A 22,582-nucleotide genomic window follows, 5' to 3' on the forward strand; every position below is an offset into this window, starting at 1 on the left:
GTCAAATGAGTGCGTGAGTGTCCAGCAGCTGTTCAAACCTCAGAGGCGCTGCAAACGGGGGGGGGGGGGGGGGAATTGCCTTGCCTTGTTGTCATAGTAACCAGAAACAAACAGCACATCCGGTTACAAATGGCAACGCTTGCTGCTGGTTAATGGATGAGAGTGAAGTGTTTGTGTGAGAGTTGGAATGACATTATATATTCAAATGAGTAGCAAAGCATTACATTTCCAATTGCTGGAAAACAAATATTATTATTTAAAAAAAACTGTTATTGCTGTATTTTATTTAAAAAAATGTATTCTCTTTGTTTTTCCCCCACAGTCAATTTTGACCACTTCCAGATCCTGAGGGCAATAGGAAAAGGAAGCTTTGGAAAGGTAAGCCCATTATTTTCACAATGTGTTAAAACAAAAGAGGCCCCAATGGAACAGACTCACAAATATAAGCTGATTCTGGCACTTACAGTATTTATATTTACAATATGTTTTACCCAATGGAAAATAATACACATAGACTTAATCTGTTCCTAGGTGAAACCATTGACATTCTACAAACTTCAGTTCAGTTTCAGTTTATTTCGAACATGCATACGATACAATGTAATGCATCACACATTTCCAGTTGTTTCATTACAACATGTCCGAAAAGCAGAGCTTATTTAATCCTACCCCTTTTCATATCATAGCAATTTTATCCAATTTTCTTCTTCTCTGTAACAGAACAGTTGGCAAATAAATAATATACCACAGTAAGCAAACAAATATTAAATACATAAATAATCTTTGTCTCAATAAAATTAAAAAAAAGGGTTGAAGATGTTCATCATAATTCTTGTTCTGTGTACTTTGTGAACACTTGTAGTTTGAACAGTATCTTAAAACAGAATCATATTGGTGCTTTGTTTGATTTATTTGCTTAATCCATTCCATAATTTAATTCCACATACAGATATGCTAAAGGTTTTAAGTATTGTACGAGCATACACATATTTTAAATTACATTTTTCTCTAAGGTTATATTAAATCTTAAATTTACAGTGCAAGCAATGTTTTAAGTCACATTTTAATATCCCTAATAGTTATGTGTAAACAATAGGGCTGTAAAAAATAAAGAGTTAAGTCATGCAATTAATCACAAAAAATGATCACATTAATTATGTATACGTGCATATTAATCACGCAATTTATTTTGACCTACATGCTCCTTTACCTGTTGCCTGAGAAGTGACGTGGATTGTTATACAGTCAGTGATCGGGTCAATGCATAAGATGAGAGAGGAGACTCTGACTGGTGTGCTCGCTGGTAATTTTCATTCCAATGAATGTGAGTGTGAATGTTGTCTGTCTATCTGTGTTGGCCCTGTGATGAGGTGGCGACTTGTCCAGGGTGTACCCCGCCTTCCGCCCAAATGCATCTGAGATAGGCTCCAGCACTTCCTGCGACCCCAAAAGAGACAAGCGGTAGCAAATGGATGGATGGATGGATGAATTGAAATTATCTGGTCAAAACTTGGTAACAGTTTCATCTAAAGTCCTATTTTGCCACCAATCACAACAGTCAGTCTCCTTTCTCATCTGAGCACTGACGTATGCATTGACCTGATCACTGACCTTATAACAACCCATGCTGCCTTTCAGGTAACCGTTAAGGTAAAGGAGCATGTACTGTAAAAATAAATTGTATTATTAACCTGTGTATATGATTATTGTGATGTGTTTTTGTGATTAATCCCATGAGTTAACTTGTTCTTCTTGACAACCCCAGTAAAAACATGTCATTTAATTGTCTCATTAACGATAGACGCAAATTCAGCGTATATATAAACAAGTTGCCATTTTGTGTATATCTAAACCAGTGGTTCTTAACCTGGGTTTGATCGAACCTTAAGGGGTTCGGCGGAGCCTCCGCCGCGGAGGTCAAAACACACCCGACTCATCGTGTAAATAAAAACTTCTCCCTATCGGCGTATTATGGAAACCCCGAAACAATGTTCCCTCTAATTTTCCATCTGATTTGCAGGTGTGTAATTTGTTGTGAGTTCATGCACTGTGTTGGTTTTGTTCTTTGAACAAGGTGATGTTAATGCACGGTTCATTTTGTGCACCAGTAAAAAAACATAACTGTCTTGAATTTGAAAAAATTATTTTTATTTTTATTTTTTACTAAAGAAGGGTTTGGTGACTGCGCATATGAAACTGGTGGGGTTCGGTACCTCCAACAAGGTTAAGAACCACTGATCTAAACACTTTCACAATCTGTCACGGTAAGAAAGAAGGTAATTTGCAAAACAAACCCAGTATAGTTCTTTATGAAGAAATCTATTTGCTAATCAAGAGTTTTAGTATGAATATCAGTGGCTTATTTAACCTAAACTTTACAGTGCATGCCATTTTTAGCTATGATCAAAGGTTGCAGAAAAAAAACATGTGCAGTCCTTTCTTGCCAAGTCGCACTTTGAAGTGTGCGATTTCACTACATTGCAAATGTATTATTTGATGGTTCTTTTTAAGTTTAGTCTTTATTAGAAGGGACAATGCACGGAGATATTAAGATCAAAGACAGATATGTTCTCCACCAGATTATAGCTAAATAGCTCATTTTCATCTGCAGTCCTTGGTTACCTAAATTAAAGAGATACAAAAACATGCAATACAATTCCATCCATCCATCCATCCATCCATTTTCTACCGCTTATTCCCTTTTGGGGTCGCGGGGGGCGCTGGAGCCTATCTCAGCTACAATCGGGCGGAAGGCGGTGTACACTTGATTGGCAATACAATTCTAACAATAAAATTATACTATAGCATTTAATAGTGGCCTTGTGGTTAGAGTGTCCGCCCTGAGATCGGTAGGTGGTGAGTTCAAACCCCGGCCGAGTCATACCAAAGACTATAAAAATGGGACCCATTACCTCCCTGCTTGGCACTCAGCATCAAGGGTTGGAATTGGGGGTTAAATCATCAAAATGATTCCCGGGCGTGGCCACCGCTGCATCTCACTGCTCCCCTCACCTCCCAGGGGGTGAACAAGGGGATGGGTCAAATGCAGAGGTTAATTTCACCACACCTAGTGTGTGTGTGACTATCAGTGGTACTTTAACTTTAACTTTTAACTTTAATCAAATTAAGAAAAGTCATAAAATGCACTTTCATTGACACATACTTGTACATTACAACCACACCTCATTTACATAGTTTTAAGCATATTCTATGTATTTTTGGCCTAAACCAGTGGTTCTTAAACTGGGTTCGATCGAACCCTAGGGGTTCGGTGAGTCGGCCTCAGGGGTTCGGCAGAGCCTCCGCCGCAGCGGTCAAGACACACCAGACTCATGAATTGATTAACGTGGACCCCGACTTAAAAAAGTTGAAAAACTTATTCGGGTGTTAACATTTAGTGGTCAATTGTACGGAATATGTACTGTACTGTGCAATCTACTAATACAAGTTTCATTCAATCAATCAATCGCGTAAATAAAAAATTCTCCCTATCGGTGTATCTGTACTGTAAAGTTAACATTTGAATGACAATAAAAAGGAAGTCTAAGTCTAAGTATTATGGATACCCCCAAACAAGGTTCCCTCTAATTTTCCATCTGATTTGCAAGTGTGTAATTTGTTGTGAGTTCATGCACTGTGTTGGTTTTGTTCTTTGAACAAGGTGATGTTCATGCACGGTTCATTGTGTGCACTAGTAAAAAAAAACGTATAACTTTGTCTTGAATTTGAACAAAAAAAAATAAAACATTTTATTTTTCACTAAAGTAGGGTTCGGTGAATGTGCATATAAAACTGGTGGAGTTCGGTACCTCCAACAAGGTTAAGAACCACTGGCCTAAACTAAGCATTTCCAAATATAAACATTGTTTAATGAATTGAGCACATTAGTACTAGAGTAGTATTGGCCAAAAGATGTGACTGAACCAATCAGTATGGTGGCCACTGATTGGCTCAGCCTCAGAGAGCATCCAGTCCCACCCTTACAATTGTAAAGGTAATTATGTGGGTGTTATATCATGTGTAGAGGGCTCTCATAATGTTAAAACCCATATTTAGAAGGTTTTTCATGCTCTAGCTAGGAAAGTACTCAATTTATATTTAACACTACTTTGCAGAAATCCGTTAACCACGGTCAGACCTAGAACTAATTAACAGCCTTAAACGGGGGTTTACTGTTTTTAACCTTTTTCAATTTTATATTAACATTGTCAATACTTTTACAATCAATATCGTGACTTTTCGAACTTATTTTTTAACTTGCGTGCGAATTTGAACTCCATTTCAAAAACATTCCTGCAATGAATTTTAAATGGAGCCGTGTCTTATGCAGGGTGATGAGTCACATCAGTGTTTGGAGCGCATGCAATGACTTACAGCAACGCATAGACCGGCTACACGCCGCATCAACGTTCTGTCTGACAACAGATAAGCAGTCTAATCACAGTACATGGCAAGCTGCTCAATGGGGGGAGTGATGTGATCAGGGTCTGGCTGATTAACTGTGCCAGCTGCTCCAAAGAACACTCTCTCAGATAGCAGTAATCACAGGCTTATTGGCGCTTGTAGCACAGACGACCAGGACCGTGAATGAATATGAGGTATCTATATGCAGACGGTAATCAGGAAGAAAGGGGATATTCCAACGAATAGGTGCCATTTGCTTGTTCTTTCATCTTTTTTTAACTTTAAATGTAATAATACACATATTTAACAACTCAAACTGGGCAGCACGGTGGTACAGAGGTTAGTGCGTGTGCCTCACAATAGGAAGGCCCTGTGTTCAATCCTGATCTCTATAAGCTGCTACTTTTTTTCCAACGCTTTGAAACCCGCGGCGAATAAAACGGTGCAGGTAATTTATGGATTTTTCTTTGCAATGGCCTTAATGTTTTGTATTCAACAGATAGATTTCATATTACACCAACAGAGACACTGAAAAGGTGTGTTATTGTTTGTGCTACGGCACCATCTTTTGGACGAGTTCACTCACTGCAGGTGCTGCTGGTTGAAAATGTACTTCCTGTTTTGTGCCTTAAAGCGGAAGTATAACCGTCCATAGCGTCTCTGCTCCGAAAGGATATTTCTTTCATCACTCCAAGCAACATTATAAAGTTTTACAATATAACTAAAACCATTCATATGTACAAACCGCCCCATGTGTGATGTCTGGAGGAGAGTTTTCATGCATATTTGTATGTGCTATCGTAATTTAATCACGCTACTGTCATTAGCATTAGCGAATGAACTTACAAGTTTACAAGTGTCTGTGTTAGTATTATTAACATACAATGACATTCTTTATGTATTGTTTTGGTTCTGTAAATTACCCAAAATGTGTCCGTGGGGTTATTGAGTCTGTTTAGCTGATTGGAGAGCGAGCTTCCACAGCTAATGGGTCCATGACGATGATTTCTGTTTTGTTTGAGCAGCCGTTTTACTGCCGTGTTACAGGCACCGTTTGATTTTGATTTTTGATTTATTGGTCCCCGTTGGGGAAATTCATTTTCACTGCCGTACATTGAAACAGTAGACATTACACATCACAAAAAAAATATATATCAAAAATACATCATACATGACCGACACATTTATAGGCTTGTCAGACAGGTCGGCCGACCTATTTACACACCTTAATTGTTTGAAAACAATTAAGGTGTGTAAATAGGCATAAAAAAATATTGTGTACCAGTATATGTATCTGCGACTTATAGTCCGGTGCGGCTAATATATGTAATTTTTTTTTTCTTCTGAAATTTGGTGGGGGCGGCTTGGATACCGGTGTGCTCTATTGCCCGGAAAATACAGTATTCTTTAAAAACTAGTGGAATATTAAATTTTTTTTAGAGGCGGTAATGAGTTAGGGTGACAAGACAGAGTAAAAACCCAGGGAAATGCTAAAGTGTGACTTTTAACTACAGTTAATGGTTTGTATTTTTTCCAAAACATGTAATAGAACTTAATGTATAGTGTTGAATATACAGAAAAAGAAACACGTATACGTGTTTTGGCCTCCCTATGGCCTGCATCTGAATGATGCAATGTCTGTGGAATATTGAACATTCCACATTTTTTTAGAGGGGTGATTGCTTAGCATTGTGTGAAACCACAAGGACACAACTCAAAGGGGAGCTGCACATTTTTTGAAATGTTGCCCATAACTCACAATCCATATGTGAGACAAGAACAAATGCCTTTCTCTTTTTTTCTGTATTCTAAAAAGTAAAAACTGCGAGCAAGAGGCGGCTAAAAATGTAGCTAACGGGAGTCATCTATTCTGCCTAAAAGCCATGTAAAAACTTCCAAAAACCGCCAACAAATCTCCATTTACATGCCGTGACCTGTATATTAACCAAGCTATAGTGACATTGTTATTGTACAAGCTAACACAGAGGAACTCCTTTTAGTAACACAGCACCTTGCTGACAGACAGGTAAGCTTGCTACTGAGCTGATACTGAATGGCCTCTAAATTTGAACAAGGTAATGTTAGATTATAAATCATGCCTCGCACCTGTAGAAGGTTTTAGCCATAAGCCGAGAAGTTAAACAACTTTGAAATTCAACTTAGATCCAAAGACATTACTAGGAAGATGCGTCAAAATGCTCATTTGCTTCCAGCATTTTATTTAGCTGAGGAGTGAAGATTATAATGAATTCCTCATCAAGTCAGGTGCTGAAAGATACAAACATCCCATCAGTCGTTATCCTAGTGAGAGCAGACATTTCAAATGTGTTATGTTTGTAGTTTGTATTTCTTGTTTAGCACTTAGCAATATTGCTACGTGATTCTTAGTGTTTCACTGGAATCTTCTTATCACCCAGTGTCTAAAACGTGTAGCTCAACCTCCATATATTCAGGCTCAAAAAGTTCAGTCAAGTTCTGGACCATTATTTGTCCCAAAGTAGTCGTCGTCGGCTCTCATGAAGTCTGCCATGGTTTGTAGTAGTTGGTTTTGTTGATGGAAATTGCTAACGTTGCTATGCGCTTTGTGAAATCAATGCGCCAAGGAAGTAAGTTATGGTAATGCTTAAAATGGCCCAAATATGTAACTAATACATGTTATCATGAGTGTGCCTGTTACTACATTACATATATACTTACAGGATGTGTATAAAAAGTTGTTGGTTTCTGGAGATTTTTTCGAGGACTTTATAGGGGACGGCGTGGTGTCGTTGGGGGAGTGGCCGTCCCTGCAAACTGAGGGTTCCTGGTTCAATCCTCACCTTATACCAACCTAGTCACGTCCGTTGTGTCCTTGAGCAAGACACTTCACCCTTGCTCCTGATGGGTCGTGGTTAGCGCCTTGCATGGCAGCTCCCGCCATCAGTGTGTGAATGGGTGAATGTGGAAATAGTGTCAAAGCGCTTTGAGTACCTTGAAGGTAGAAAAGCGCTATACAAGTATAATCCATTTATAGGCGGAATAGATCGTATTCCTATTACCAGCATTGCTTTTTACTATTTTGAATGCTCAGTAAAGAGAAAGATGGCCATTGCAAAGAAAAATCCATAAATTACCTGCACCGTTTTATAAACCGCAGGGTTCAAAGCTTTGGAAAAAAGTACCCGCTTATGTCCGGAAGATACGGTATATATTTTTGTTCAATCACTAATGTGCTGAGTGTCAACATGCTACAGTACTTGCATGAATGCCATGTGGCTGTATTTCATTAATAGCAGTCCTGTTTCTTAAATTAGTCATCTTTGGTTTACAGTAGGGGCATTGTACAAAAATGAAATGAAGTTGCCTGAGATGGCAGTACACAGTTTGACTAGTTAAATATGTGTATTATTACATTTAAAGTTGAATGTAGATGGAAGTGTGTGCCTGTTATTACATTACATATATACTTACAGCATGTATATAAAAAGTTGTTGGAGGTTTTTTTGAGATTTTTTTCAAGGACTTTATAGGCAGAATAGATCATATCCCTATTACCTGCATTGTTATTTACTATTTAGAATGCACAGTTAAGAGAAATATTTTTTTTTTTGTCTAATATAAGCATTGTGGATGATGGGCAAAGCTCCAAAAAAAGTGCAGTTCCCCTTAAAGCAGTGGTGTCAAAGTTGAGGCCAGATGCGGCCCACGAATGAATTATCTATGGCCCCCAGGATGATATTTGATTAGTATTATAACCGGCCCGCAGGCCACAGCCACCTGCTGATGTTTTGCACGCACCAATACTCCATCAGTGTTGACGCTAGGAATTTTCAAAATTGGGTCCCCGGGACCCCATCAAGTCATAAAAATGGGGTGCCATAGTAAATGTTTTGGGTTTTTTTGTAACCGTTTTGAAGACAAATGTATGCATTATCCTGTTGTATCTCACATTCTATATTGTGTTTTGGAAAAAGGTTGTCATAAACGTTACTTAATTCATAAAAAAAAAAAAAATAATACAAAAGAAAGTTTGGTAACACTTTAGTATGGGGAACATATTCACCAATAATTAGTTGCTTATTAACATGCAAATTAGTAACATATTGGCTCTCATCTAGTCATTATTAAGTACTTATTAATCCCTTCTTCTGCATGGCCTTATAATACAACCAGTAAGTCATTAACTAAGAGTCTTCCCTCAATAACCTCAGAATTAATGCTTATCAGCAACCCTAACCCTAACCCTTATATGTTCCCCTATGTCCAAAGAACTCTAAATTAAGTCTTTGTTACTTAGAATATGTTCCCCATACTAAAGTGTTACCGAAAAAAATGTTTTATGCAAATATAAATGTATTCAGTTATAAACATTCATTCACTTTCTCCTTCCCTTCATGGATCTAAACTTTACCGCTGCCGGTATTTTTTTCTATATTTTTATTATAATATTTTCAGAATGTGTTTGTTACTATTTTTGGCCAAAGTAAGACAAAGAAAACAATCTGAAGTTGTCTTTGTTTTTTAGTTTTAATGCCATGATTTTAATAGTCCAGCCCACGTGTGCACAGATTTTCCTCCATGCGGCCCCTGAGCTAAAATGAGTTTGACACCCCTGCCTTAAAGGCCTACTGAAATGCGATTTTCTTATTTAAACGGGGATAGCAGGTCCATTATATGTGTCATACTTAATCATTTCGCGATATTACCATATTTTTGCTGAAAGGATTTAGTAGAGAACATCGACGATAAAGTTCGCAACTTTTGGTCGCTGATAAAAAAGCCTTGCCTCTACCAGAAGTAGCAGACGAGTAGCGTGACGTCACAGGTTGTGGAGCTCCTCACATCTGCACATTGTTTACAATCATGGCCACCAGCAGCGAGAGCGATTCAGACCGAGAAAGCGACGATTTCCCCATTAATTTGAGCGAGGATGAAAGATTCGTGGATGAGGAAAGTGAGAGTGAAGGACTAGAGGGCAGTGGGAGCGATTCAGATAGGGAAGATGCTGTGAGAGGCGGGTGGGACCTGATATTCAGCTGGGAATGACTAAAACAGTAAATAAACACAAGACATATATATACTCTTTTAGCCACAACACAACCAGGCTTATATTTAATATGCCACAAATTAATCCCGCATAACAAACACCTCCCCCCTCCCGTCCATATAACCCGCCAATACAACTCAAACACCTGCACAACACTCTCAATCCCACAGCCCAAAGTACCGTTCACCTCCCCAAAGTTCATACAGCACATATATTTCCCCAAAGTTACGTACGTGAGACTTTTTGACACTTTTATTAGTAGGTTGCACAGTGAAGTACATAATCCGTACAATTGACCACTAAATGGTAACACCCGAATAAGTTTTTCAACTTGTTTAAGTCGGGGTCCACTTAAATTGATTCATGATACAGATATATACTATCATATATACTATCATCATAATACAGTCATCACACAAGATAATCATCAGGGTGTATACATTGAATTATTCACGTGACATGCACATAGCGGCACGCACGTACGGGCAAGCGATCAAATGTTTGGAAGCTGCAGCTGCATGCGTACTCACGGTACAATGTCTGCGTATCCAACTCAAAGTCCTCCTGGTAAGAGTCTCTGTTGTCCCAGTTCTCCACAGGCCAATGGTAAAGATTGACTGTCATCTTTCGGGAATGTAAACAATGAAACATCGGCCGTGTTTGTGTTGCTAAAGTCGGCCGCAATACACCGCTTCCCACCTACAACTTTCTTCTTTGCTGTCTCCATTGTTCATTGAACAAATTGCAAAACATTCACCAACACAGATGTCCAGAATACTGTGGAATTTTGCGATGAAACAGACGACTTAATAGCTGGCCATCATGCTGTCTCAAAATGTCCTCCACAATCCGTGACGTCACGCGCAGACGTCATCATACCGAGACGTTTTCAGCAGGATATGTCACGCGAAATTTAAAATTGTACTTTAGTAAACTAACCCGGCCGTATTGGCATGCGTTGCAATGTTAAGATTTCATCATTGATATATAAACTATCAGACTGCGTGGTCGGTAGTAGTGGGTTTCAGTAAGCCTTTAAAGTATAAATTAAAATTCTTGTTTTTTAATAAAACACACTTAAAACTTGGTTTTGATAGGGAGTAACTTATCAACTCAATCATCACAGTATTTGACTCTACATTGAAAAAAATATCATTCCTCTCAGGTGTGCATTGTGCAGAAGAAAGACACGAAGAAGATGTACGCCATGAAGTACATGAACAAGCTGAAATGTGTGGAGCGCAACGAAGTCAGGAACGTCTTAAAAGAGCTTCAGATCATGCAGAACCTGGAGCACCCATTCCTGGTCAACATCTGGTAAATGTCCATTTTCCTATTGTCTACGTTGTGTTGGTGCTTGGTGTCTTCCATCTCAATCACTACATTAGGTTTCACATTCAGGGAATTGGAAGAAGGAAGTCTTTTGTGGTCATTTTTGAAGCACTCGAATTGATTTCCACTGCCCTCTCATTGTCACGACGACAATGTGAATGGTTTAGCGATGCATAATTGCAGTGACTGTCAATTCATTGAGTGGAGGGGACACCGGAAAGAGAGAATCGTCCATTAAAAGGCACTTCCCTCTGTCGAGGACTGAGTCATGTGCAAGAAGGAGGAACACCCACAATCCTTCATTCACGTCATCTTTTGGAGTTGCTACGAGGAAAATATGGTTTGCTTCACATTTGTTTTGCATCCCTTTTGCTTGACGGCATATTGGGAATTTTTAGGAAAACGCCCTCCCCATTGAAGCCTTATTCAAATCATCAAGATGAGTCATCGGCTTCTTTGAAGCGACAAATATTGAGCACGAGGACTTGCAACTTGGATGCTTGTTACGCGTGGTTTGAAAGACGTCATTAATTCTTGATGAGCACACCTACTCTGCAGAGAAGGGAAGAACTGACATGACAGAGTACAAATGAATAACCACCCAAATCCCATGCTGTCTGTTTGTATCATATGACCAGCACTTACTTTTTATTTATTGCTGTTTTGGGTTGGATTCCCGAGACAAAAAAATAACCCTTAAAATATCTGCTGGCCTTCGTATTTTTAACGACATTGCACTAGTCTGGCAGAAGCCATAAACAAGTAGGGACGGAGGCGTAGCGAAAACAGACGATGGGATAGAAAAGGACAGCCGAAGCGTATAAAAGAGACGTGTGAATTGCATCAGACAAACAATGCCAGCGCTTTCTGGCATGCTGCGTCGGACATTTAAAAACGGGCTGCAAGTGAATTCTTTTGGCAGTAAAAAGTCCCCCCAAGGGAGGGGGGTGCTTTCCTCCGGAGATGTGCTTGGGTCAGCGCCTTGCCCGCTCGCCCACTCTCTCTGTTGTGTTGAGCTGGCACATGTTTGTCCTGAGTTGAGAACTCAAGGTTAAAGACAGAGATTACCTGCAGCCAAATTAACTGGACGGAACAAAACAGCTAAATGGATTTAATCTCCTTTTTAAGGTTTGCCGGAAATAGACACAGTGCCTCTCAAGGCAAAATGTACAGTCTTAAGGTTAAATCAAAGCAGGTAATGGTTTAAAGGTTGTATTCACTTGATGTCACATTCGGCTCATTAAATATGTGAGACTCAAAGTGGTGGGCCAGCGAGCGTCTGTTGTATAAGGCCCCTTCTACACTAGGGTAAATCCCACCTAACCTTATCTTTGTCCACACACAAAAATGCCACCTTCTAAGATCCTCTCACCCCCTCCGTCTGCCGGCGCAACACGACCTAGTACGCATGCGCGGAAAATGCGCACATCATAGTCACCTCCAGTGTTGCTTTGTGTGCTCTTAAATTTAACTTATCTGAACAATATCCAGTGTTGTGGTATTTCAATTAACTGGAATCCAGTGTGCTGTGGGGCCCTAATGTAGTGAATCACACCTGAGCCATCATAAATCAATCAAATCTTTAATGAACATGTGAAAGTAAACAATGAGATAAAGAACATTTTACATCAATCAATCTAGGGATCTAGATATCTGGCCAGGACACTCCTCACTCTTTTGCCTTCACCTTCATTGTCCATTCGTTTTTGGTGACTTTGTATACTCTGGACCTAGACGTTGAGTCCGCGACATACATGGCGGACAATAACTGATACAGTCTGATTTGCCAGTCCAAAAGCATTCGCCGTTTTCCGTAGTCTTCCCTCGACGGCCAGATAATACAAAGCACACGCTACTAGGGGTGTAACGGTACGTGTATTTGTATTGAACCGTTTCGGTAGGGGGGTGTCGGTTCGGTTCTGAGGTGTACCGAACGAGTTTCCACACGGACATATAAAGTTGCATAACGCACGTTGTGTAAACAATGCACACCGAGGCACAAAACACGGCATGCTAGCAGCTAATCAGAATCAGAATCAGAATAGTTTTTATTGCCATTGTTTGAGAATGGGTTCACAAACTAGGAATTGTTCTTGGTGCAATCGTGCAACATAAAACACATATAACACAGAATAGGTAATAAAATGAGCTGTAACTGAGCTGTCAGTTCACGGGCTACGATAGACTGACCATACGTCCTTTTTTCACCGGACATGTCCCTTTTGCGGCGCTGTCAGGGCGGAGTTTTTTAAATGCCTCGAATGTCTGGCATTTTGAGTTAGGGTTGCGTGTATTTTCAATGTACGTTCAGGGTTAAGAAGGGGTTAAAAACTAAACAAATTGTGCGCGCAGCAGCATTCGTGACGGAGGGGCAAAGACAGAGAGAGCGAGAGAGTTATGATGAACACGCATGCGTCGCCAGGCTCTGCTTTTTATCCATAGATTTATCAGATTTAATTTTTTATTATCTATAACAGGGGTGTCAAAAGTGTGCCCCGGAGGCCATTTGCGGCCCACAGCTAATGTTTTAAAGGCCCACGGCACATTCTAAAAATACTATTAAAACAAACAAAAACATAACAAAAGTGAAATAAAAAAGCTTAAAGGTTAAATGTAATTTAGAAAAAGTTGCAATGTTGACTAATAAAACAAAGCTGTTTTTTTTTTTTTCAAATTGTCATTGCTCAAAACATAATATTGAATCAAAATCAATGTTATTATGAATTATTGACCTATCCAAGGTTCCGATTACTTCACTTCAAATCTTCCAGTAAGAAAAATATTTTTGGTGGAAGATATTGCAAATTTGGTAAATAAATAACCCAAAAATGTATATTTTGTTGTTTTCTTACTGTACCGAAAATGAACCAAACCGTGACCTCTAAACTGAGGTACGTACCGAACCGGAATTTTTGTGTACCGTTACACCCCTACACGCTACCTTTTTTATCACATCCACAGGAGGAAGGGACAAAGTTTTTCGGTAAATAGAATCACAGCTGACCCGGACATTCGAAAGTTCTCTTGCCGTCTGAGATGTGTTGTATCCGAAATAGCTGCAATTGCGCGTTTCCTTCACGTAAGGTATTCATGTGTGATTTCCACAAGCGTCTGTACATTTAGAAGAAGTAGAAACACGGGCATGTCTGGATAACTCGCCTCCATCTTTCCAGTGGTTAGCTCCAGTTGTTATGAAGCTGGCTGCGGCGCGTTCTTTCTGACGTCACTTCCTGTGTGGGTGTGGTCTTTCTGACTTCACTTCCTCTCCGAACTCAGTTTGTAAACGATCAATGAGTCCATACAAAGCTAAGAGCCGGAGATTCAAGAAATACACGGCGCACTTACTCGTGTAAAAAAATGTCAGAGGAGGGGAACCTTAAAGGCCTACTGAAACCCACTACTACCGACCACGCAGTCTGATAGTTTATATATCAATGATGAAATCTTAACATTGCAACACATGCCAATACGGCCGGGTTAACTTATAAAGTGCAATTTTAAATTTCCTGCGAAACTTCCGGTTGAAAACATCTAGGTATGATGACGTATGCGCGTGACGTCGATGGTTGAAACGGAAGTATTGGGACGCCATTGTATCCAATACAAAAAGCTCAGTTTTCATCGCAAAATTCCACAGTATTCTGGACATCTGTGTTGGTGAATCTTTTGCAATTTGTTTAATGAACAATGGAGACTGCAAAGAAGAAAGAGGTAGATGCGATCGGTGTATTAGCGTCTGGCTACAGCAACACAACCAGGAGGACTTTGACTTGGATAGCAGACGCGCTATCCGGCGCTAGCCGCCGACCGCATCGATGATCGGGTGAAGTCCTTCGTCGCTCCGTCGATCGCTGGAACGCAGGTGAGCTTCGGTGTTGATGAGCAGATGAGGGTTGGCGTAGGTGGAGAGCTAATGTTTTCATCATAGCTCTGTCGAGGTCCGTAGCTAAGTTAGATTCAATGGCGTCATTGTTAAGCTTCGCCAGGCTGGAAAGCATTAACCGTGTAGTTACCGGTCCATGGTTTAATAGTATTGTTGATTTTCTGTCTATCCTTCCAGTCAGAGGTTTATTTATTTTGTTTCTATCTGCAGTTAAGCCCGATGCTATCACGTTAGCTCCGTAGCTAAAGTGCTTCACCGATGTATTGTCGTGGAGATAAAAGTCACTGTGAATGTCCATTTCGCGTTCTCGACTCTCATTTTCAAGAGGATATAGTATCCGAGGTGGTTTAAAATACAAATCCGTGATCCACAATAGAAAAAGGAGAGAGTATGGAATCCAATGAGCCTTTGTACCTAAGTTACGGTCAGAGCGAAAAAAGATGCGTCCTGCACTGCACTCTAGTCCTTCACTCTCACGTTCCTCATCCACGAATCTTTCATCCTGGCTCAAATGAATGGGGTAATCGTCGCTTTCTCAGTCCCAAACGCTCTCGCTGCTAGTGTAAACAATGGGGAAATGTGAGGAGACTTTCAACTTGTGACGTCACGCTACTTCCGGTACAGGCAAGGCTTTTTTTTATCAGCGACCAAAAGTTGCGAACTTTATCGTCGTTGTTCTATACTAAATCCTTTCAGCAAAAATATGGCAATATCGCGAAATGATCAAGTATGACACATAGAATGGATCTGCTATCCCCGTTTAAATAAAAAAAAATTCATTTCAGTAGGCCTTTAAACGCTGGTTTAGTGTGGCTGAAACGAGGCTTAGGCTAAATAATTATTCGTTTAAGCGGTTATCGGGCTTAGTGTAGACATAGCCTTAGACTTAGATTGTTTAGATCTAGTCTTAGACTTAGACTGGTCAGATCTCGTCCAGCAGCTGGTGCCAAAACTCTAAATATTTATACTCACCAGGAGGATGTGCCTGGGCAAGGATGGTTTCGCCCCATCGTAATGAGGAAAAACAACTGTTTTAATGCAAACGAGCAATTCTAACGGTCGTTGAAGTGTAATTTCCCCTCTTTAGCATTGATGGTATAGTGTGGCAGAATGATTACGACTACTACCAGTCCGAAATAGTAGGAATCCCCCGCGTAAGCATTCCATACAGTTGTATACAAATGTATGTCCATTGTTATTTGATTGAATCAGTTAACATGAAACTCGCCGCGCTCCTTTGATGACCCTAAGCTGCGAGTGTTGTGGACGGAACCGGTAAGACACTGGGAAAGAAAGAAAGAAAGAAAGAAAGAAAGACAAAAACTGGATTTCCCGGAAAGTGAAAGAAGGGGCGTGGCCACATCAGTGCTGCAGTGATATAAAAAAAACAACTCTTCACAAGCAGGGCAAATGGGCTGGTGCTTTTAATTATCCATCCATCCATCCATTTTCTACTGCTTGTCCCTCACGGGGTCGCGGGGGGGTTGCTAGAGCCTATTAATTATTATTTTTTTAATACTAAATACTGGTATTATGTATGTACAATGTATGCATCATATATGTACGGCAAAATGCCAAATATCAGTGCCAAATAATCGTCCCAGCCGATAATCAGTCGTTCTCTAAAAGTAATGTCTACTGCCAACTGTTCATAAGAGCCAAGGCTGGTTTTCTTTTGAGTTGTCAGCACATATAAATGCGCAACTGAATTCACTACTTCTTTGTTGTTAGTATTGTGTTTAGCATTGTCTAGGTTGAGTCCACCTACAGTGGTACCTCAGCTTAAGATTCGGAATGAAGCAATTAACCGGTTCAACTATTAACCGCGATCCAGAAGGTCACGGTTGTTTAATCGCAAAGACTCCACTAAAGCGCGTCTTTCAATCCTCCTCACTCACTATAAACAGACGACTAAGCTACACCAGCGGTGCACACACTTGCACCTATCAAAAGTATGTTACTAGTTACTTATATGCTACATTAGCTTAAAATGTCAGCAACGCAAAGCAGTGAACTTGCCCCAAAAAAGCTGAAGTCGACAGTGTGGGAACATTTCTGGTACTTAAAAATGACCAGGCAGTCATTGAAAATGACGGCTCCCCCCTTTCCAAAACCTGCCAAAAGAAAGTTGAGGCTAAAGGGTCTAAGCACATGTGTAAAACTCAAGGCCTGGGGCCAGATCTGGCCCACCACATAAATTAATGTGGCCTGCCATACCATTTATTGTGGTCTACCACATCATTCAATATGGTCATCCACATTATTTAAAGTGAAATTGCACTTTTTGGGGGAATGTTGCCTATCGTTCACAATCATTATGGATGATTGATGGATGTGTTTTTTTAATGCACTTTTACTTGTAAATGGGCGTAAATAATAGTCTGCTTACAATGGAGCCTATGGGAGGTCCTCTATTTCGCTCATAAAGCCCTCTAATTAACCATCCATTTACATTTTGTGACTTGAATATTAACCGAATATTAGTGATATTGTTATTACAAGTGCTAACGCACACAAACTATTTATATGGCGCTGTGATCAGAGGTAACTAACTAGCGTGTGTGGCTATGTTGACATCCTCGGCTGGTGAGCTGCTTTCTCGCCTCCGAGTTTGTGGAAGTTTATTCAACATCATAGATAATGGCTCTCACCTTGATAGTAGAAGGATGCAGACGTAATCCGAAAAATCGGTCAACTTTGGCATCCAATTTAAACCTGAAAATGGCAGAAAAGACACAAAATGTTGCTTTGTCTGCGCTTGGTTCCACCCCCTCTTGTTTTTTTTCCAAAGGATTATGAGTCATTCTTCATCTACAAACCCCGTTTCCATATGAGTTGGGAAATTGTGTTAGATGTAAATATAAACGGAATACAATGATTTGCAAATCATTTTCAACCCATATTCAGTTGAATATGCTACAAAGACAACATATTTTATGTTCAAACTAATAAACTTTTTTTTTTTTTGCAAATAATCATTAACTTTAGAATTTGATGCCAGCAACACGTGACAAAGAACTTGGGAACGGTGGCAATAAATACTGATAAAGTTGAGGAATGCTCATCAAACACTTATTTGGAACATCCCACAGGTGAACAAGCAAATTGGGAACAGATGGGTGCCATGATTGGGTATAAAAGTAGATTCCATGAAATGCTCAGTCATTCACAAACAATGATGGGGCGAGGGTCACCACTTTGTAAACAAATGCGTGAGCAAATTGTTGAACAATTTAAGAAAAACCTTTCTCAACCAGCTATTGCAAGGAATTTAGGGATTTCACCATCTACGGTCCGTAATATCATCAAAGGGTTCAGAGAATCTGGAGAAATCACTGCACGTAAGCAGCTAAGCCCGTGATCTTCGATCCCTCAGGCTGTACTGCATCAACAAGCGACATCAGTGTGTAAAGGATATCACCGCATGGGCTCAGGAACACTTCAGAAACCCACTGTCAGTAACTACAGTTGGTCGCTACATCTGTAAGTGCAAGTTAAAACTCTCCTATGCAAGGCAGAAACCGTTTATCAACAACACCCAGAAACGCTGTCGGCTTCGCTGAGCCTGAGCTCATCTAAGATGGACTGAGACAAAGTGGAACAGTGTTCTGTGGTCTGACGAGTCCACATTTCAAATTGTTTTTGGAAACTGTGGACGTCGTGTCCTCCGGACCAAAGAGGAAAAGAACCATCCGGATTGTTATAGGCGCAAAGTTGAAAAGCCAGCATCTGTGATGGTATGGGGGTGTATTAGTGCCCAAGACATGGGTAACTTACACATCTGTGAAGGCGTCATTAATGCTGAAAGGTACATACAGGTTTTGGAGCAACATATGTTGCCATCCAAGGAACGTTACCATGGACGCCCCTGCTTATTTCAGCAAGACAATGCCAAGCCACGTATTACATCAACGTGGCTTCATAGTAAAAATGTGCGGGTACTAGACTGGCCTGCCTGTAGTCCAGACCTGTCTCCCATTGAAAATGTGTGGCGCATTATGAAGCCTAAAACACCACAACGGAGACCCCCGGACTGTTGAACAACTTAAGCTGTACATCAAGCAAGAATGGGAAAGAATTCCACCTGAGAAGCTTAAAAAATGTGTCTCCTCAGTTCCCAAATGTTTACTGAGTGTTGTTAAAAGGAAAGGCCATGTAACACAGTGGTGAACAAGCCCTTTCCCAACTACTTTGGCACGTGTTGCAGCCATGAAATTCTAAGTTAATTATTATTTGCAAAAAAAAGAAATACGTTTATGAGTTTGAACATCAAATATCTTGTATTTGTAGTGCATTCAATTGAATATGGGTTGAAAAGGATTTGCAAATCATTGTATTTCGTTTATATTTACATCTTAACACAATTTCCCAACTCATATGGAAACGGGGTTTGTAAATGGGAATATATGAACGTCCTATCAGTCGGTGTCCTAATGACAGCAGACTTTGTACAGTAAGTGACGTTTCATTGTGTTTGTTTTCTTGTAAATATGTCTTGATGCGTTTGTTTGTTTTTTCATCGATGGGCCGCGTATCCTTAAAAAGATCAAATTACTTAAATATTTAAATGTTATTATAAATGTTGCTGTTACTACATTATATACAGGTATACTTACAGCGTGTACATAAAACGTTGATGGTGGTGTTTGGATGTTTATAGAGCGCTTTATAGACAGAATAGAGCAACTCCATAGGCGCATTTGTAAGCGGACTTTGCTTTAGTTAGAAAGCATTAAAAAGAAAAAAACGTGTTCATGTCTTATATAAGAATTGTGAATGATAGGCAAAATTTAAAAACAAAGTGCAGTTCCCTTTTAAAGTGGTCTTCCATATCATTTATTATGGTCCACCACGTCATTTAATGTGGTCAAGCACATCATTTAACATGGCTTGCCACATCGTTCAATGTGGCCCTCTGAAGGCAGCAATAATCGCAATGTGGCCTTCAATAAAAACGAGTTTTATACTACTGGTTTAACACGTCAAATATGGTGCAGCATAATTCTGGGGTTCCCACGCAGCTTTACACGCCAAAGTAAAGGTACAACATAATAACTGAGTTAAATTATGTTAGAGGCAAGTTACTTAATGAAGAATTGAGTTGGAAGGGAGTTAAATATGATTGTGTTACTTACGATCAGTAGCTAAGCGTTTAGTCCTTTCAGTGTAAACTAACAGCAAAAGGTGCTTTTGTCATTCAGTGACCATTTAAAGTTAGAGATTGCTTATTCCTGTCTGTGTTGAATAAACAATAGGCATTGTAAGTTAATATAGCAAGTGTAAAACACTAACACAACACCAGGATGTTTACACAGCACAGGTTACTTTGATTTAATTGCAAGAGAGATTGTTTTTGTTTAAATGTATTATTTTGTACTGTTATGTTATTTTATTACTGGTATTTCTATCAGTAATAAATACCACATCAAAATCTCTAAGAAATGTGATTCTATATATTTTTGTTTTGAAATGAATCAATACATGATAAACCTGATAATCGTACAATCAAAATATATAATGCTTGCATCCCAACTTCAGAGTGTTTTGAGTGTCTGTTGGCTGATTGTTATGCTTTAAGTTGCAAGCAAAATTTGAGATACAAGCCAAAATGGTGGTGCTTGTGTCAAAATGATGTCATGAATGTATATATATTTTTTTAAAAGGCCCGAAAAAATCTAATCTGTGTTATTAGTATCAACATTTTTTTTTTATTACATTATATATTGCTTTGCTCTATTTTTCATTTGTTGCTGCTTATTGTATTACTACAATGTAATGCAGGCTGCACATTGTACACCCTTGCTTCTTTGGCAAATATTCTACCCTCCCAGATTGTTGAAATTTAGTTTGGCAGATATTTAAACAGTTCTTTAAATTGGAAATGAAAATACTTCTAGCTTGAGGTTGTTTATTGATTGTCTCCAGAATTAAGTTACTGTAAAACTAAGCACACAAAGGAAAATACATTAATATACTGACATGCACGTACATGTAGGAATCACGTTAAATCAACAATATCGTTGTGATAAACTGAAAAAAAGGAATACAACCATACAGGATAAAGGTTGGCTCTTGTGCCGCGAGCTTAAGGCTAGCATGTCAGGCAACGGAAATTAGCATCACAATAGTTTTAAGCTTGTACAAACGTTTAAAAAAGGAGCTTTTAATTAAACAAAATTGACATTAAACAGAAAATGTATTTTTGACTTACAGGCATATAGTAGAGCTGCATGATTATGACCAAACCAATAATCACTATCATTTTTTATCAATATTGAAATCAAAATGATCAATCACGATTATTCATTATGTCAGGCCCGCCACAAGCACATGAATGTATGTGGAACACCGCGGTATGTTTTCTTTGTATAACCTCTGCAAAGTAAAAAAAAAAAAAAAACTTCAGTCACTTGTAGCGGACGTGCTATTGTAAAGTCATTGCGCAATGGTTGTCCAATGTCCTATACACAGAAATGTAAAAGCTTAAAGGCCTACTGAAACCCACTACTACCGACCACGCAGTCTGATAGTTTATACATCAATGATGAAATCTTAACATTGCAACACATGCCAATAGCTTACTAAAGTGCAATTTTAAATTTAGCGCGAAATATCCTGCTGAAAACGTCTCGGTATGATAACGTCAGCGCGTGACGTCACGGATTGTAGAGGACATTTTGGGACAGCATGGTGGCCAGCTATTAAGTCGTCTGTTTTCATCGCAAAATTCCACAGTATTCTGGGTATCTGTGTTGGTGAATCTTTTGCAATTTGTTCAATGAACAATGGAGACAGCAAAGAAGAAAACTGTAGGTGGGAAGCGGTGTATTGCGGCCGACTGCAGCAACACAAACACAGCCGGTGTTTCATTGTTTACATTCCCGGAAGATGACAGTCAAGCTTTACCATTGGCCTGTGGAGAACTGGGACAACAGAGACTCTTACCAGGAGGACTTTGAGTTGGATGCGCAGACGCGGTACCGTGAGTACGCATGCAGCTGCAGATTCCAAACATTTGATCGCTTGCCCGTACGTGCGTGCCGCTATGTGCATGTCACGTACGTAACTTTGGGGACTTTGGGGAAATATATGTGCTGTATGAACTTTGGGGAGGTGAACGGTACTTTGGGCTGTGGGATTGAGTGTGTTGTGCAGGTGTTTGAGTTGTATCGGCGGGTTATATGGACGGGAGGGAGAAAGTGTTTGTTATGCGGGATTAATTTGTGGCATATTAAATATAAGCCTAGTTGTGTTGTGGCTAATAGAGTATATATATGTCTTCTGTTTATTTACTGTTTTAGTCATTCCCAGCTGAATATCAGGTCCCACCCGCCTCTCACAGCATCGTCCCTATCTGAATCGCTCCCACTGCCCTCTAGTCCTTCACTCTCACTTTCATCATCCACAAATCTTTCATCCTCGCTCAAATTAATGGGGAAATTGTCGCTTTCTCGGTTCAAATCGCTCTCGCTGCTGGTGGCCAATGTGCAGATGTGAGGAGCTCCACAACCTGTGTCGTCACGCTACTCGTCTGCTACTTCCGGTACAGGCAAAGCTTTTTTTATCAGCGACCAAAAGTTGTGAACTTTATCGTCGATGTTCTCTACTAAATCCTTTCAGCAAAAATATGGCAATATCGCAAAATGATCAAGTATGACACATAGAATGGACCTGCTATCCCCGTTTAAATAAGAAAATTGCATTTCAGTAGGCCTTTAAATTGTTTCAGGCTAGCTGTTAAGTTTATTTATGTATCAGCACGTCTTTTATCATTGTTTCCGTTTACGGACCGAGACTCTTTTTTTATCCACATACGTCCACCGTATGTACCGTTGCAATAAAGCAATGACATTCTGTCCCCAAACAGATCCAGAAACAAACCTTCTTTTTGTAGTTTTTTACATTTCGCAGTACATTACTTCTAGCAGGGGTGGCCA

At 39.7% G+C, this 22,582-nt stretch overlaps 1 protein-coding gene across 2 annotated transcripts in view; it reads left to right on the plus strand.

Moving 5' to 3' along the window:
* stk32a (serine/threonine kinase 32A) overlaps positions 1–22,582 on the plus strand; it is a 173,839-nt gene that overhangs the window by 47,708 nt on the left and 103,549 nt on the right. For both annotated transcript variants that reach the window (XM_061962524.1, XM_061962523.1), the window contains exons 3-4: positions 323–378; positions 10,596–10,747. In XM_061962524.1, the coding sequence (XP_061818508.1) occupies positions 323–378; positions 10,596–10,747 (208 nt within the window). The remainder of the gene's footprint in view (positions 1–322; positions 379–10,595; positions 10,748–22,582) is intronic.

The sequence above is a fragment of the Nerophis lumbriciformis genome, linkage group LG09 (genome assembly GCF_033978685.3).
Source record: "Nerophis lumbriciformis linkage group LG09, RoL_Nlum_v2.1, whole genome shotgun sequence".
In the NCBI taxonomy this organism is placed as follows: Eukaryota; Metazoa; Chordata; class Actinopteri; order Syngnathiformes; family Syngnathidae; genus Nerophis; species Nerophis lumbriciformis.